Genomic DNA, 15918 nt, shown 5'->3' on the forward strand with positions numbered 1-15918 from the left:
GATTTTGAAATATTGAAAAATCTGCAAAGTCCCCACACTACTCAGACTGCACTGAATGAAAACCCACAAAACTGTAAAAGAGTTCCTCAAACTGACATATCACAAGTTCTACTGGTAAATCTTTGTAAATGATGGAATACAATGCCTGCTATTGCTATGCTGGTGGTGTGCAATTTGTGATTTGTGAAGTTATCCTCAAAATCAGCCCATTTAACATTTAGCAAATACCAAGCTTTACAGTGCTCTCTGGTGGATATAGAGCTGACATGTCATATATTTTAGCTCAGCTGATAATGAGCAACAGCAGAACATTCATTTTACATATAAACAACAGTTCTAATTTAATAATAAATCCCTTTCTTTTATATCTGTGCCTATCCCTAGTCTGAGGTGGGTTTTTTCCAAGTCTGTAAAATGAAAATATCTTGCAGTGAAAACAATGAAAACACTGTTGTAAGAGGTGAGTAGGCGTGTTACATGTGTATAAGCAAGAGATGAAATAATGGTTATATTTTTTATTTTGAATGGAAAGCCCCTTTAATGGATATCAGAAGATTATGCTACCGTGTTACTGACACTGTTGAAGTGAATCTACTGATACATTCAATGGGAGCGTTGGGAAGGGGAATGATATTTCTTTAACCTCCTGAGACCCAGACTTCTGCTTGGTGTGCATTTTTAATTTCTCCTAGCTATTTGGGATTCAAAGTATAAAAACTATACTTTGTCTTTGTACAGGGAGTTTTTGCAAAAAAACAATGTCTTCATATGGGGGCAGTAGTTTGTTTTAACATTTAAAAAATTATCCCTGCCATTTGGGATCAGAAGGTACCAATTAGTCAAAAAACTAAATTTTTACTTTAAGTAGTTCTCCCAAAAAACAATGTCCTCATATGCAATGAGCAATTGTTCTGCTTCTGACACTGAAACTCTCCCTGTACTGATAAAATCAAGCACAACCAATGGTGTAATGTAGTCCTAGTGTTCTGAAACAAGTACTTCATTTTTATGAATGTTGTACCTTCCTATTATTGCTCAAATTTGTCAAAAACGCATCCCATATGAAGATAGAGATGTTATTATACATAAATAAACTAGTTTCAAACATAAAATTCGATAAGAATTCTTATTTGGCCCATGTTTCTGTTTGGACTGGATGTAGAAACGTTTGAATGGCATCTTGTTTTCAATCAATTAAGTGTAATATTTTCATGTGACAACTTGATGGTACGGGCAATGTCTCCAAATAAGGCCAAAGGGTCAACCTTTTTAAAACATTAAGTATCATGGTGCAGAGAAGTACAAACGTAATGTCCTGAGGATGAGGATGCAGGGTCTCAAGAGGTTAAGACTTCTACTGCTGAGAATTTGATTCACATATATTAACAAGTTTGAACAATGGGCATGTTTTAGAGACGTCAAGAGCAGAATTCCCAGAATGTCGGAATTCTCTCTTAATGTCAGGGATTCAGATGGAAATGGGAGCTGACCTCTCAGTCTCTCGCTCTCTCTCTCTCTTTCTCATGCTTATCAGAAGCACAATGAGGCCACTGTAAGGCTGTAGGATTGCTTTAAAAATGTTACACACTGGAGAAAGGGTCAATGTGGACACTGGCAATGCTAAAGCTTCTTATTCGGTGCCTCTGTAAATTAAGAAAGCTTGTGCATGTTTTAAGATGTTAGTCTAGGAGTTTGTCTCTAAAAAGTGAAATACAGCCAGAGACTGATTGAGAGAGACAGAAGGACAAGGCCTACCAGTGTGTCGCTTGGAGCCATCCAAGCTAGCAAAGGCAATGTAGTCCTCACGAGCGTCTGCCCAGTAGATACGGTCATTTATGAAATCCAGAGTCAGCCCATTGGGCCAAGTGATCTTGTCCTTAATGATGATGCGCCTGTCAGTTCCGTCCATTCCAATACGGCCGATATGAGGGACGTCACCCCAGTCTGACCAGTACAGATAGCTGGAGAAGCAGAGTCAATATAGGAAATGGTTTGATGAGCTTAATTAGATAATTTTTTTCTTTGATTCTTTCTTTGAATAAAATGGAAATTCTGAACAAAACTGTCCTCCAGATATTAGGTTTCTCATCGCTCTTACTGTCATGTCTCCCTGGTTCAGAAGGCCCTGGTGGGATAATATTCTATAGCTTGTGCTGAGTATGACATACGATGTTTTTTTTATTTTATTTTATATATATATATAGGGAACACTAAAATAATACATCCTCAATCTCAATTAATGAAATATTCTAATTAGAAACTGATCCAACATCAGTGGAATTGGCTCAGTAGTGTGTGTGGCCTCCACATGCCTGTATGACATTCCAGACCTGGATTAAAGCATCAGTCAACTCCTGGACAGTCTGTGGTGCAGCGTGGCGTTGGTGGATGAAACGAGACATGATGACCCTGATGTGCTCGATTGGATTCAGGTCTGGGGAATGGCCAGGCCAGTCCATAGTATCAATGCCATCATCATGCAGGAACTGCTGACACACTTCAGCCACATGAGGCCTAGCATTGTCATGCATCAGAAGGAACCCAGGGCCCATTGCACCAGCATATTGTCTCACAATGTGTCTGAGGATCTCATTCCGGTACCTAACGGCAGTCAGGGTACCTCTGGCTAGCGCACAGTCCTCCAAAGAAATGCCTCCCCACACCATTACTGATCCACTGCCAAACCAGTCATGCTAGAGGATGTTGCAGACAGCAGAACGTTCTACATGGCGTCAGCCCCTCATACCAGCCTCCAGGATTCTGTTTCTGACAGTTTGCGCAGAAACATGGATATTAGTGGCCTGCTGGAGGTCATTTGCAGGGCTCTGGCACCTTTCCTCCTGTTCCTCCTTGCACAAAGGAGAAGGTAAAGGTCCTGCTGCTGGGTTGTTGTCCTCCTATGGCCCCCTCTACATCTCCTGGTGTACTGGCCTGTCTCCAGGTATCTCCTCCATGCTCTGTACACTATGCTGATAGACATAGCAAACCTTCTTGCCACAGCTCACATTAATGTGCCATCCTGGATGAGCTGCACTACCTAAGCAACTTCTGTGGGTTGACACTGCCTCATGCTACCTCACCACCTGGAGAACCACTCCTTTCTAGGGGTTGTCTTGCTATAATTGCCTCTCATTTCTACCTGTTGTCTGTTCCATTTGCACAACAGTAGGTGAAACTGACTCACAATCAGTGTTGCTTCCTAACTGGACAGGTTGATTTTACTGACTTGCACTTACATTGTGTTATTTAAGTGTTTCCTTTCATTTTTTGAGCAATGTATATAAATAATGAAATTCTGAATGAAGTCTGAGTATGTGGAATTCAATATATTCAGAATTTCATTCAATATTCTCAGCTTGTGCTACATTATAGATCAGGCCATGTTAAAAGGTACATGTTACTAGTACAAATCCCTACAGTCTTTGAAGAACACTACTGAGCTTCATATTCCTGAGAAAACCTGTTTAAAATAGGGTTTACAGTTGTGCCTGGCCTGCTTGTCCACTGTAGGTCACATTGACTAGTGCAAATGTTGGAATTTGGTACCTGAAACCTCTTTTGGCTAGGTATGTTATACTACAACAACAGAAACAAGCACTGTGGTTGACTAATGACCCTTCAAAGCTCTACTCTAACCACACAGCACCCACCTGTTTCGCACATCCACTGCCACAGCTCTTGGCTCCCTCAGGCCACTGTTGACCAGCACACTTCTGAAGGCTCCATTCAGCTTGGACACCTCAATAGTGTCTCTTCCTTTGTCACACCAGTAGAGGTTTCCTCCAACCCAGTCTACGGCAAGTCCATCCGGATTACTCAGAGATGTCCGGTGCAACACCTATAGCATGAGGAGCAGGAGGAATCTCTTAGCATCTGTGTAACAGTAGTCTTATTAATAAATAAATAAATCTCAGCACTACACCTCTGCAAAAAACAGGATATAGCAACAAAATTCAGAAGAACAAATAAGGATAACAAGTACCAGTCAAATGTTTGTACACAACCTCTCATTAGTCATTGGTGGAATAAAGCTATTCACTGTATAGAACTGTGTACCAGCCCTACCTACGCTCAACCCAAGTTATGGTCTCAAACAAATTAAACAAAGCAAACAGTTCTACTAATTAACTCCTGACGAGGCCACAGCTATTCACCGAAATCCATTCCAGGTGAAGACCTCATTAAGCTGATTGAGAGAACGCCAAGGGTGTACAAAGCTGTCACCAAAGCAAAAAGGTGGCTATTTTGAAGAATCTAAAACATAAAACATATTCTGGTTGTTTAACACGTTTTGTGTACTACATAATTCCATATGTGTTCCTTTATATTTTTAATGTGTTCCATAATGTGTTCCATATTCATTTACATATAAAAAAGAAGAACATTGAATGAGAAGATGTCCAAACTTTTGCCTGGTATGATACATTCACAATATGGGCATGCCCAAACATTTGACTGGTACTGTAATACAGCAGTTATAAAGTTGAAAAAAAAAAAATTATAAAATAACCATGCCTCAAGACTGCTGCCATTCATATGCATGCGGCGGATCATGCTGCCTTGTGTGGTCACATCTGTCCAGTAGATCATCTGTTCTGCATAGTGATAGTCCAGTGCCACTGCGTTATTCAGACCCTGCAAGCACACAGACAAAAAAGTAATGTATAAAATAAAAAGATAAATACATATAAATATATAAAATAAAATAAATATACATTTTGACAGAAATGACTAGTAGTTTATCAGTAGTTGTTTAACAGGAGCCACATGAAAGACAGACATCAATACCTGTTTGATGAGGGTGTAGTTGCTACCGTCCAAGTTCAGTTTTCTCAGGTAGTAGCGGTTAGCAAAAATGAGGTAAGGCTCCTCTTCTGCAGAGAGAAAAACCACTCAGTACAGTGAAGAAAAGTTCACTCTAACAGCAGATGACAATGACAAACATGCTCTCCAGGCTTCAATACAACCGTAAGATGCGGTAGGCAAGCAGAGAGGATGTATATGACATATGATGCAAATTTTAAGTTTTGTGCACATGTATAAGAAAGACAGGTTGGTTTGTCTGTGTACTTAAAGGAGGCAAGTATTTCATGGGTGGATGAACAGCCAGATAGATGGATGGCAAATTAATTCTGAAGACCTACCGGAGGTGGACTTGCAGCGGGTGGAGTCATTAGCTTGCATTATGTATCCTTCCACACAGAGGCAGTGGAAGCTGCCGTGTGTGTTGACGCAGCGCTGGGTGCATGGGTAGGTGGTGGTACATTCATCCACATCAACGCAGGTCTTTCCATCATGTTTTAGCCGGAATCCTGGCTCACACCGACACTGAGGAAACACAGCAGCCACGCAATCAGTCATTTGTGGATATACAGTCCTATACAGTTACATATCAGTTAAGAACTTTACTAACAGTGCTGAAAAAAAAGAACTGAGAAAAGGCTTCCATGGACACTTTGTTAAGTAAAGGTTCCTAAAAAATAAAATTTTTTCAAAGATTTTTATTTGAATGTGTACATAATTTTCATTATTGAAAAATGAAATACATTAATTAATAAAATTACTTATTTAAAGTAAAAAAATATAAAGATTTACAATATAAAGTGCTAATAAAAAGGTTTAATAATTCAGTGTTGTTCAATGTGTGTGATGACTTTTGGAAAGCACTTCAATGCACCTGTTAACTACAAGTTTTACAGATTTGGTGTAAAACTAAAGGAGCAAAGAGCACATCTTGCATGATTTATTATATTTGAGGAAGAACCTTATACATTTCTGATAACCAATCCCTTTAAACCAACATTTTTTCCTGTCAAAATTTGTTGCACATAAACACACATGCAAAAAGAACAAAACCTCTCCCTCTCACATACACACCTTGTAGCCAATCTTGAGGTCCTCACAGAGCTGAGTGCAGCCGCTCAATTTACTGTTAAGACACTCATTGACGAAGCAGTTGTGTTCGTCTGAGCCGTCTCCGCAGTCATCTTTCCTATCGCAGAGCACCTGCTCACTCACACACTTCCCATTAGCGCACAGGTGGGCCGTGTCATTGCAGCGCTTCTCTAAGGGGAGACACACACACACACACACACACACACACATACACACACACTAAATTATACTCTATTCTACACTATTCTAGAATGTTTTTTTCCCCTGTAGTCTCAAAGTGGTGAATTTAATGTCCTTTCTCAAGTTAAACATTTTTAAATTCACTAAAACACTGTATAACAGCTGGCCAACACTTGTCCCTTATTTGTAATAAATTTTAACAGAGTACCATACTTGTTCCCTCCACAGGGAACAGATGTGTGGTTAAATTGAATGAAGTCAATTTATTACCTGACCATTGTCCAATCTCTCCTTACGCTTTACTGTGTAAAAGCACCGCCGTGTTTTATGTACTTTTAAAATTAGATATATGTCCATAATCCCTGCAGTCAGGGTTGAAACACTCCTTATAACTTCACTTTCAATAAGTGGTGTTAAACTGCTGTGCGAAGAATAATACAGAAATGGGAGAAATATAGATCTATTTCTTTGGGAACATGTTGTAAGAGAAGATCAAAAGAAATAAAGAAGCAGGGAAGGTAAGAAACTGCGAAGAAAAATAATGTAAGATTGGAAAGAAAGGCACAATGGCAGAAAAACAAAGAAAGATAGAAAGCAATTAAGCATGAAAAAAAATAAAATGAGAGAAGGATTCTGGGAAGGAAAGGACTAAATATGCAGAGGCATTGAATGTAGTAACCAGGGAAGTAAGCAGAAATCAATCTCCATCCATATGGTCCACAGTGCCTCGTTTAGAGCTGCGTCCATGTCAGCCAGTGCTGTAGAAGGAAATGCCAAAAGTGTAGTCACACAGGCTGAAGAGGCAGTCTTACTATTTGTTGATTCTCATGTGCTAGAGAAGCCATGAAAGTAGGATGGTGAAAGTCTTTATGAGCTCACTGAAGCAAGGAGTGCAAGTCTCTACAGGCGTCCAGATACTAATGAGTCTGTGAAGAGGCCGCCATCAACTCCCATGCCTCACACACCGCGTTAAACAGCTGGCTCCCAGCCAGGGCTTTTACAACCCCTGGCTTTTATGGCCCCATGTGTAGCCGTAATGGAGCCATGTACTTTCCAATTTCACACTGATTGCACATCGCTGACAGCCAGACTAATATATTAGGACAGTTTTATGGTAATTATGTAAAGGAGAAAAGACAAATTTGTGAAATCGAAGAACAGTGAAGGGATTAAAACAAATGGAATTTCCATGTATAACATAAAAAAGGCTGAGGAAAATATTAGGGCTATCACTGATTATATGATTAATTAAAAATTTGGGAAATTTAACTGAAAATATCTTCTTTGTATTATTATTACTATTTTCAACGATATCCAGACAATTTCTAACCTTAACAGCAGTTTCAATGACTATAAAAGCTGCAATACTTGAAGAACAATGTGTGAAACCTTGGATGTGTCTATCATGGTGGCTCTGTTTCTTTTCCCAAAATTTAACGGTGGCTGCTGAAATCAATATGGTCCAATACAGGTGATGAGACCTGTTTCTTGCTGTTTTTACCTGGCTCACTGCAGTGGGCATTCTTGGGGGCTTCATCTGATTGGTCATGGCAGTCAAACTCGCCATCACACTCCCAGTTCTTCTGCTTCAGACACTGCCCATTAGCACAGCGGAAATCATTAGGTCCGCAAGTGGGGTACTCTGTCATAAGATGTCAGTGGTTTAATTACCTCAGGTAAACTTTTAAATACAACAATTTTTAAATAGTACAAGGGCTAGAACAGGCCATAATTTTTGCATTTATACAGGGATAGGGCATAATTAAAATAATACTTAATATGTCAGCAAATTTGAGAGCAAATCAGGCAAATTAATAACTCTAGAGTTTGGCCATATAGATACACAGACAGACACTTACCACATTCTGGAGACTCGTCAGACCCATCCCGACAATCCAAGTCATGATCACATACAAAGTGCTTAGGAATGCACTGCTTATTCTGGCACTGGAATTCTGCATCATCACAGGTTATATTGGTTGCTGAAATGAGGTTAGGGTGGGGTGTGATTAGGCAATGAGAAATATAGAACACAACACACGTACTTGGTGCCAATCATAATTCATATTTGGTATCAAACATTTGTACAACAATCATAACACACGCTATATATAAAAAGGATGACACCACTGATTTCTTTAGTCATAAGCAGCCCATTTTTATCAAGTGCAGCTTTGATAATGTGTAATATACTGGGATTGTGAGATTTTTTTTTTTTTCAGATTGTAAAACCACTGAGCACATGTCATATCATCTAAACAAGATGTTCTAGATGTTGTTTAATCTTTCACCAAATATAATGAATTTAATTATCTGTTAATGGGAACTAATTTCTTTTTTATGATTAATTTTAATTTTGGCTATTGTCCCAGGTAAATTTTACATAACACTCACAACAGCCAGCCTTGGCTCCCTCGTCAACCCCGTCTGGACAGTCTTTGTCTCCGTCACACTTCCAATGCTGTGGGATGCAGATGTGTGAGCCTGGGCAGTGGAAGGCGTCTGGACTACAGGTCTTAGACTCTGGAAGGACATTTACTTAAGGTTCATAAGGTGATTTCTTACCTTCAGTGCTTGTGTCTAGAAAACAAATCAGTCAACGCCACTTTAACATATCTGCATATTTCACTGCACACACTGAATTATATGACTCACTGCATCGACTGTCCTCATCCGTGCCGTCACCACAGTCATTTGTCCCATCACACACCCAGGAGCTGGAAATACAGCGGTGATTCCCACACTCAAATTGTGTTGGGGAGCAGAACTTGTCTGTAGATGATGAAGTGAAACATGAGACAAAATGTAAAGACAAAAATAATGAATGTCTTTTTATTAAGCAATGTCAAATGACACTGTTTGTGAAGTTACAGGTTCTGTTGATGTTCTCAGGCAAAATAAGGTTGATAGGAGAAAATGTGTTACTGCACAAAACATGAAGAAAACCTTTAGGGCTTTTCCACCAAAGAGGATCCAAACGAGGTTTCCCTGTGCGAACCTAATCTGAAACAATTTGGTGCATTTCCACCAACATAAATTGGTTCGCAAACCAGAAAAGTTAGTTCCCAGCTGGAACCAAAGAACAGTTGGTTCCTCTGTGTGCACCATGACTGTATTTGTGAGCATGTCAAGCATCAGAAACTCCATAAAGAGCACAGAGCCTCCAATAAAGCATTATGGCTCAGACGAGCTGGATGCAGTCATTTACATTCATTCATTCATTCATTATCTGTAACCGCTTATCTAGTTCAGGGTCACGGTGGGTCCAGAGCCTACCTGGAATCATTGGGCGCAAGGCAGGAATACACCCTGGAGGGGGCGCCAGTCCTTCACAGGGCAACACAGACAAACACACACACACACACACACACACACACACACACACACACTCACACCTACGGACACTTTTGAGTCGCCAATCCACCTTCCAACGTGTGTTTTTGGACTGTGGAAGGAAACCAGAGCACCCGGAGGAAACCCACGCGGACACGGGGAGAACACAGTCATTTACATTGTTTTATATATATATCATTTCAAACCAGTTCAAAATCCAGGGGGCGGTTGCACAAAACACCTTAAGTCCTTAAGTTTTCCCCTTAAGTATGACGCTTAATATCTCCTTAGCTTTACTTAGATTTACTTGAGGGTGTTGCAGAGTATCCCTTAAAATATTTCCCTACCTAAGGAAATGTGTTAAGAGGTTTTGGGGCACTAACAGATTTTTTTACAGGAGTAAAATTCTATTGTTTCCTTGGAAACTGTTGTTTACATGCTCTCACTGTGATACCCGTTATTGTCTGTCTTGTACCAGCTCACAAATATTTCAGAAAAAATTGAAAAAAAGAAAACAGAATCTCATTTGTAACATAAGATGTGCTTTGGACCTATCCAAGAGCATATGAACTTGATAAATGTAGATGAATGTGATGACCGTGAATGAATCTGATGTCTGTGTATGAATTTGATTATTGCGAAAGCCATTGCAGAATATCCCACAGAGAACATAAAACAATCATATCTGCATGAGTAGGGTAATTTTGCATTCAGGACCTTCTCAAACACATACCAAGCCCATCAAGCTCTAACAAATTTTTAAACAGGGTTTGTGATGTTAATACATGAAGACGTGTGAATTTTAATTCATTATTTCAGGCTGTAAACAGTGACTTACACTTTTAGTTGCCATTTCTCTCCTGACTCAGTAACCCTACTTCTTTCAATTTTACATTACTTAGAAGAGTGAGTGACACTGGGTTCAGGTCAGATACTCACCGCAGTGTACCTCGTCTGTTCCGTTCTCACAGTCGTTCTCTTTGTCACAGGTCCAGCTCATTGGAATGCAGCGGCCACTGGGACAGGCAAAGAAGTTCACTGGACATTTCTGCTTCGTCTTCCCTGCAGAAGAACAAACAGAAAACATATCTTACTATGGACTGAACTGTTTGTAAAATGCAGGAATTCTGCTTTAGAATATGCTTGTGTAGGTCTCTGACCTGGGCAGTTCCTTTCATCAGAGTAGTCTCCACAGTCATTAGAGCCATCACACTGCCATGCGGGAGCATAGCAGAGTGTAGTAAACTCACACTTCTGAAATGTCACATGTTTTACTCCTAACTGATAGAAGCTGGAGCAGTCGGTGGGGCCTGAGACAGAGAGAGAGACAGACAGAGTACAGAGTACGAGAGCTTTAGTCTTCAGGATTACTGATATATGGAACATGGTCTTGGTTGCTTATGTTTTACAATATCAGAAACCATACAAGCAAGACTACAAGAAAGTATAAGGTACATGTGTGATAATTTATTAGCTCTGCACTACACTAATTTATGGGTGTGGTCTGAATTCCTGAATGCCTGGCAGAGGCTCCATATATTCAGCCTTGGTCTGCATATATTCAGCCCAGGCTGTGCAGCTTACATTATTGGTAGCTTATATGTTTATAAGCTGTCAATCTACAATTTATCAAACCTATGGCAATCAGTAGTTAAAGAAAATCTGACATGAAACACAAGAATGTTTAACTCTGTTCATGCAGGCTTTCCTGTGACATTAATACCTGTCATTCTGAAGAGGTTTATTATCTGTAAGTTAATGTTAGGGACAATGACTCAGTCAGTCATACTGCGCTGCTACTTTCCCCAAAGATTTTTTTTCTCAGATGGTGTTCTCAGATGATTATAGCTTGCGCCCGTTACTGCTGTGGGTAAACATGTACAATTGCTTACTGCAGTTCATTTCATCACTGGCATCTTCACAGTCCACCACCTGGTTGCAGCGGCTGGAGTTGGAGATACAGGATCCGTCCTTACACTGGAACTCCATTGCACCACACAGAGTCACTGACGGACAGAGAGAGAACACATCACTAAGCCATGAGCATCCACAGTTACACACACATACCACTTTGCATTATTTTTAATGAGTGCATGATTTTGCATACCTCTCTCTGAATAGCTAATTAGCTTGAACTGTAGATTACTGCTAATTCAGTACATTAGACAGCACCTAGATACAGGAATCTACTAATTCACTCAAGAGCCCTAAACAAAGCGACAATTATGAATGTCTGCTAGGTTGGCAGCTATTTTTCTATTTTCATGGATATATTGTCGCTTCTCCATTGCATGGGTCCGGCTGTAATCGACTGGACTCTACACGGCTCGGCTCGCTTAAAGCTTGTCGCTTTTCCACTGGCAGGGCTCCCCTGCAATATGGACCCAGTGACATTGCAAAACCCCATCTCTAACAAGAATCGCTGGCTTTTCAAAAACCACAACAACGGCAGTGGAAAAGTTATTCGCATGTTGTTTTTTTGGACTTAACACAGCTCCACGCTCAGTTCTCACAGACCAGTTTTACTTGTTGCACTTTCGGTTTTCACTTGAAATTTTCATCGGCCACCGACCAAAGGAGCATATAAACCTCTTCAAAACACCTCGAGGTAAAGTTACAAGCTGCCGTTGTGAGTCCGATAAAAATAAATGTGTACAAGCAGCGGTTTGTGCTGGATTCGAATGAGCACTGCATTTCGTGGTGATTGACATGGCTCTGGCCAATCACTGCTCTGCAAGTTTTACACGTCACCATTTAGTACCTTCTAGGAACGACTGGAAACCCGAGCGGGCTGGGACTGAAAACCCCTGGTTCCAGGGACCAGGCACCAGATTTGGCCAGTGGAAAAGCAAAAGAGCCGTGCCGAGTTGAGTAGAGTTGTGTAGGTTCTATGCAGTGGAAAAGCGCCATAATATAGTGGATAGAATAGTAGGCTTGCATATTTACATGTACGTATTTCACAGACAGCACTTTTTTATGTATAATAGAACAAAATATATTGGCGATACTGAATTACATAGAAATATATTTGATTTTTGTCCAAAAAGTTAACACACACACAAATCTCCCTCTACTCACTGTTGCAGGGCAGCTCGTCAGAGTTGTCTCCGCAGTTGTCTGTGCCATCACACCATGAGCTGTGTTTGACGCAGCGTCCATTCAAACAGCGCCTGTAGCCCTTCTTACACACACGGTTAGCTGCAGTGACACAGCACAAACATACTATTATAGTCATGTTACAAGGGTGGGTTTAAAAAAAAAAAAAAAAATTAATTAACATTCAGACTCTTGCCCAGTCTGTATCGTGTGGAGTTCCTGACTGAGTAATTACTAAACCCAAGTCTGCAGTGTGGAGGGCTTCAGTGTTACCCACCACACTGTTGCAACTACACTATTCCAAGTAAAGGTTTGCTGAAGGTGGGCACTTACAGCAGTAGGAGGGCTTCTCATCTGACTTGTCTTTGCAGTCAGCTCGTCCATTGCAGGTCAGACCATAGTTAATGCAGTCTCCATTCCCACATTCAAACTCATCCACACTATGGCATGTGGTGTTCTCCGCTATAACACAAACAGTAAAAACATTTACTCCACTAGCCAAAAGAACTCTTCTCTACATTGCAATGTGTCACGCTGATGCTATAGACTCATTCAACCTTTTGGACTTATAAATATTATAATTAATTTCAATAATAAAGAATGAAATATTGCCTGATGTGCAAACACATTTTTTAAATTGAAATAAAATACATAGTAATCTGCATTGTTGTTAATTCACTTGAACCTTTATTTAAAAAGGCAAAAAGACAAAGAATAGATTTTCAGTGTTTTCATTCAATCTCTCAGGTTTGAGAGAACTCACTGGCATTTCTGTGCAAAAATAATCTCTCCTTCTCTATGTAATAGAGTTTCAGGTTGCATTTCATGTCCCAAACTTTGGTGTACTGGTGTTACATTTTATTTTGTATGTATATTTAGCAAGTACAACTATGTTTCAATTCAACTGTGTTAGAATTTTTTTGCTTTTCATGTATTAGTTTAAACAAAAGGTTCAGCAATTTAACAAATTTCAGATTTTAGTTTTTATTGCATTTTTAAAAAGTGTTTCAAAGATTTGTGGAAATGGGATGGGATTTGAATTCTAAATGATTCATTGCAAAGAGCTAGACCTTCATTTGGATCATAAATGTTAAAACTCAGAAAAAATGTCTACAAGTCGTAGGCTGCAAATGACAGATTGCCTTTATAGTGACACTTGCAATAGAATTATTACACATTTTAGTTTTTATACATGTACATGTTATCTGCCTTAAAATTTGATCACTTCTTAAACAGTACATTCTGACTGTTAATATTACAGCTCTACGGCTCTTAATTCTTTTTTTTTTACTGATCCTAATACTCATTTGATATGAAGATATTAACATCTATTTAACCACGTCTGTACTTCAAACTTTTGAACAGTGATTTAACATTCCTGAACAAAACAGAGTCTATTTTCCCCTGTGTATATGGGGGTCTCACCGACACAAGTGTTTCCCTCCACTAGTTTGCGGTCTCCACGGCAGCTGCAGTTGACCCGTCCCTCTGAGGTCAGCAGACAGAGATCTTCGCAACCACCGTTACTGGCATGACATGGAGAGAACTCACCTACACATGCCAACGCGCAAAAGGTCAGCATTCACGTATACTTAATGTCCTGATCACTCCAAACCATACTCGTTAATTGAATTTACTCACAGCTGTTGGTGTCCTTGGCCACAGCGATGATGCCCATGGGCTGCTGGGGGATGTCAGCCCTTAACACTTTCATATCTCTGCCGTATTTATCGGCTCTGAGCACAGCCCTCCGTACCCAGTCTGTCCAGAAGATGTACTCTCCATACACAGCCAGGCCAAATGGATGTACTGGTTCATTTTTCAGGACCACCTACACACACCAGGAGGAAATGGAACAGTGGAATAATGGAATGGAATTTCATGGCAGATAAATATGTTATTATCTCATATTAATACTTGAGAAAGGTGAAGGACCCCCACACACACCACCAGAGAGCAGGTACTGTAGGGTTGGTGGAGCATTCTCAAATATTCAATGACACTGAGGTGGAGGATGTGTGTTAGTGTGTGTTGTGTTGGCACAGCTGGATCAGACAGAGCAGAATTTTTAAAACACTGTGCCCACTCATTGTCCAATCTGTCAGACAAACCTACATTGTTGGTCCAACTTGGTAGATGTAAAATTATGAACCGTAGTCCTATTGCATCATAGTTTGTATGTCCTCTAGTCATCCTCTAGTTCTTCATCAGTGTCACTGAGGTTTAAACCTCCAGCAACACTTGTGACATCACAGCACACATTAAAACACCAACATTCCTCTCACAGCAGTACTTTGTATGAAATGCTGTACTCAGACCCAGGCCGGGCACTCACAAAGCGGTTGCTTCCATCATATTCGCAGCGTTCGATCTTGTCCAGTGAGGCATCAGAATAGTAGAGCTTTTCTGCCCGGTGGTCTATAGCCAAGCCATTGGGGGTGCGGATGTTACTGCCCACAATCACCAGCACATTGGCCCCAGACAGAGATGACCGCATGATGCTGGGTGACAGCTCGTTCCAGTTCGTCCAAAACATCAGCCTGCGGACAAGAATGAAAGTAAAATTTGCATCTTGTGCGGTCAGACCCAAAAATCGATTTAAGATAAAAGTTCCTGTTTGATTACATCCTCACCCTTGGCACTCATCCAGCAAGAAGGCTCGGGGATGGTCATCCCCAGACATGGTGACCACCGTCTCCCTGTTGTAGGCCCCGCTGCTTGTTTGGTCCACTGTGTGCCGAGTGATGGTGGACGTGGTGTAGCTTGTCCAGTACAATGTGTCCCAGCCTCTGTGATATGCCAAACCCTCCACTGAGCCCACATCTACAGAGACAGGAGAAAACATATTAAAAACCAAACACCAGAAATGTATTTAGTTTTATTTTTAATATTTAATTTTAATATTTAATGTTTCCTTGTATACACTAACCTTTTTTTATATTTTACCTATTTACATATATTTTATATTTACTGATGTTACATAGCCTTTCTTAGTAATTTTGGAATCATTCACAGCTATCTTCATCATTCCGAACAACTTGAAAATTTGGTAATCATTCAAAAGCTTCTAATAAATCGTTTGATGTCTTTGGACATTGTTGAAGGCTAGAATTGTTGAAGGCCAGTTTATAAATATGGTTAGAGTGAATCCAAACTTTTGAATACTAGTATACATCTAGATATTTCTTCTTCATAGACCAAAATGTTTTATTCTGCTTTGTAAAATGCAAGTATATCAGACTGCAGCTAAATGTAGACAGATCCCATGCCAGCTGAACTATTAACAGGTGCATATTGTTTAGGGCTCCAGTTTTGTATCTCTGTCTATCTCTCTCTTTCTGTGTGTGTGTGTGTGTGTGTGTGTGTGAGTGTGTGTGTGTGTGTGTGTGAGCGCGAAAGAGAGAGAGAGAGAGA

General features: G+C 40.2%; 1 protein-coding gene across 2 annotated transcripts in view; it reads right to left on the bottom strand.

The window, feature by feature from the left end:
• Positions 1 to 15918, bottom strand: part of lrp1ab (low density lipoprotein receptor-related protein 1Ab) — a 197990-nt gene that overhangs the window by 27576 nt on the left and 154496 nt on the right. For both annotated transcript variants that reach the window (XM_066670352.1, XM_066670351.1), the window contains exons 42-60: positions 15138 to 15327; positions 14840 to 15044; positions 14146 to 14335; positions 13930 to 14055; positions 12838 to 12966; positions 12487 to 12606; positions 11301 to 11414; positions 10569 to 10718; positions 10348 to 10470; positions 8731 to 8847; positions 8470 to 8598; positions 7935 to 8057; positions 7577 to 7717; positions 5878 to 6065; positions 5145 to 5328; positions 4789 to 4874; positions 4516 to 4635; positions 3651 to 3838; positions 1756 to 1961 (exon numbers count right to left, since the gene is read on the bottom strand). In XM_066670352.1, the coding sequence (XP_066526449.1) occupies positions 1756 to 1961; positions 3651 to 3838; positions 4516 to 4635; positions 4789 to 4874; positions 5145 to 5328; positions 5878 to 6065; positions 7577 to 7717; positions 7935 to 8057; positions 8470 to 8598; positions 8731 to 8847; positions 10348 to 10470; positions 10569 to 10718; positions 11301 to 11414; positions 12487 to 12606; positions 12838 to 12966; positions 13930 to 14055; positions 14146 to 14335; positions 14840 to 15044; positions 15138 to 15327 (2829 nt within the window). The remainder of the gene's footprint in view (positions 1 to 1755; positions 1962 to 3650; positions 3839 to 4515; positions 4636 to 4788; positions 4875 to 5144; positions 5329 to 5877; positions 6066 to 7576; positions 7718 to 7934; positions 8058 to 8469; positions 8599 to 8730; positions 8848 to 10347; positions 10471 to 10568; positions 10719 to 11300; positions 11415 to 12486; positions 12607 to 12837; positions 12967 to 13929; positions 14056 to 14145; positions 14336 to 14839; positions 15045 to 15137; positions 15328 to 15918) is intronic.

Source organism: Hoplias malabaricus, chromosome 5 (assembly GCF_029633855.1).
Source record: "Hoplias malabaricus isolate fHopMal1 chromosome 5, fHopMal1.hap1, whole genome shotgun sequence".
Lineage (NCBI taxonomy): Eukaryota > Metazoa > Chordata > Actinopteri > Characiformes > Erythrinidae > Hoplias > Hoplias malabaricus.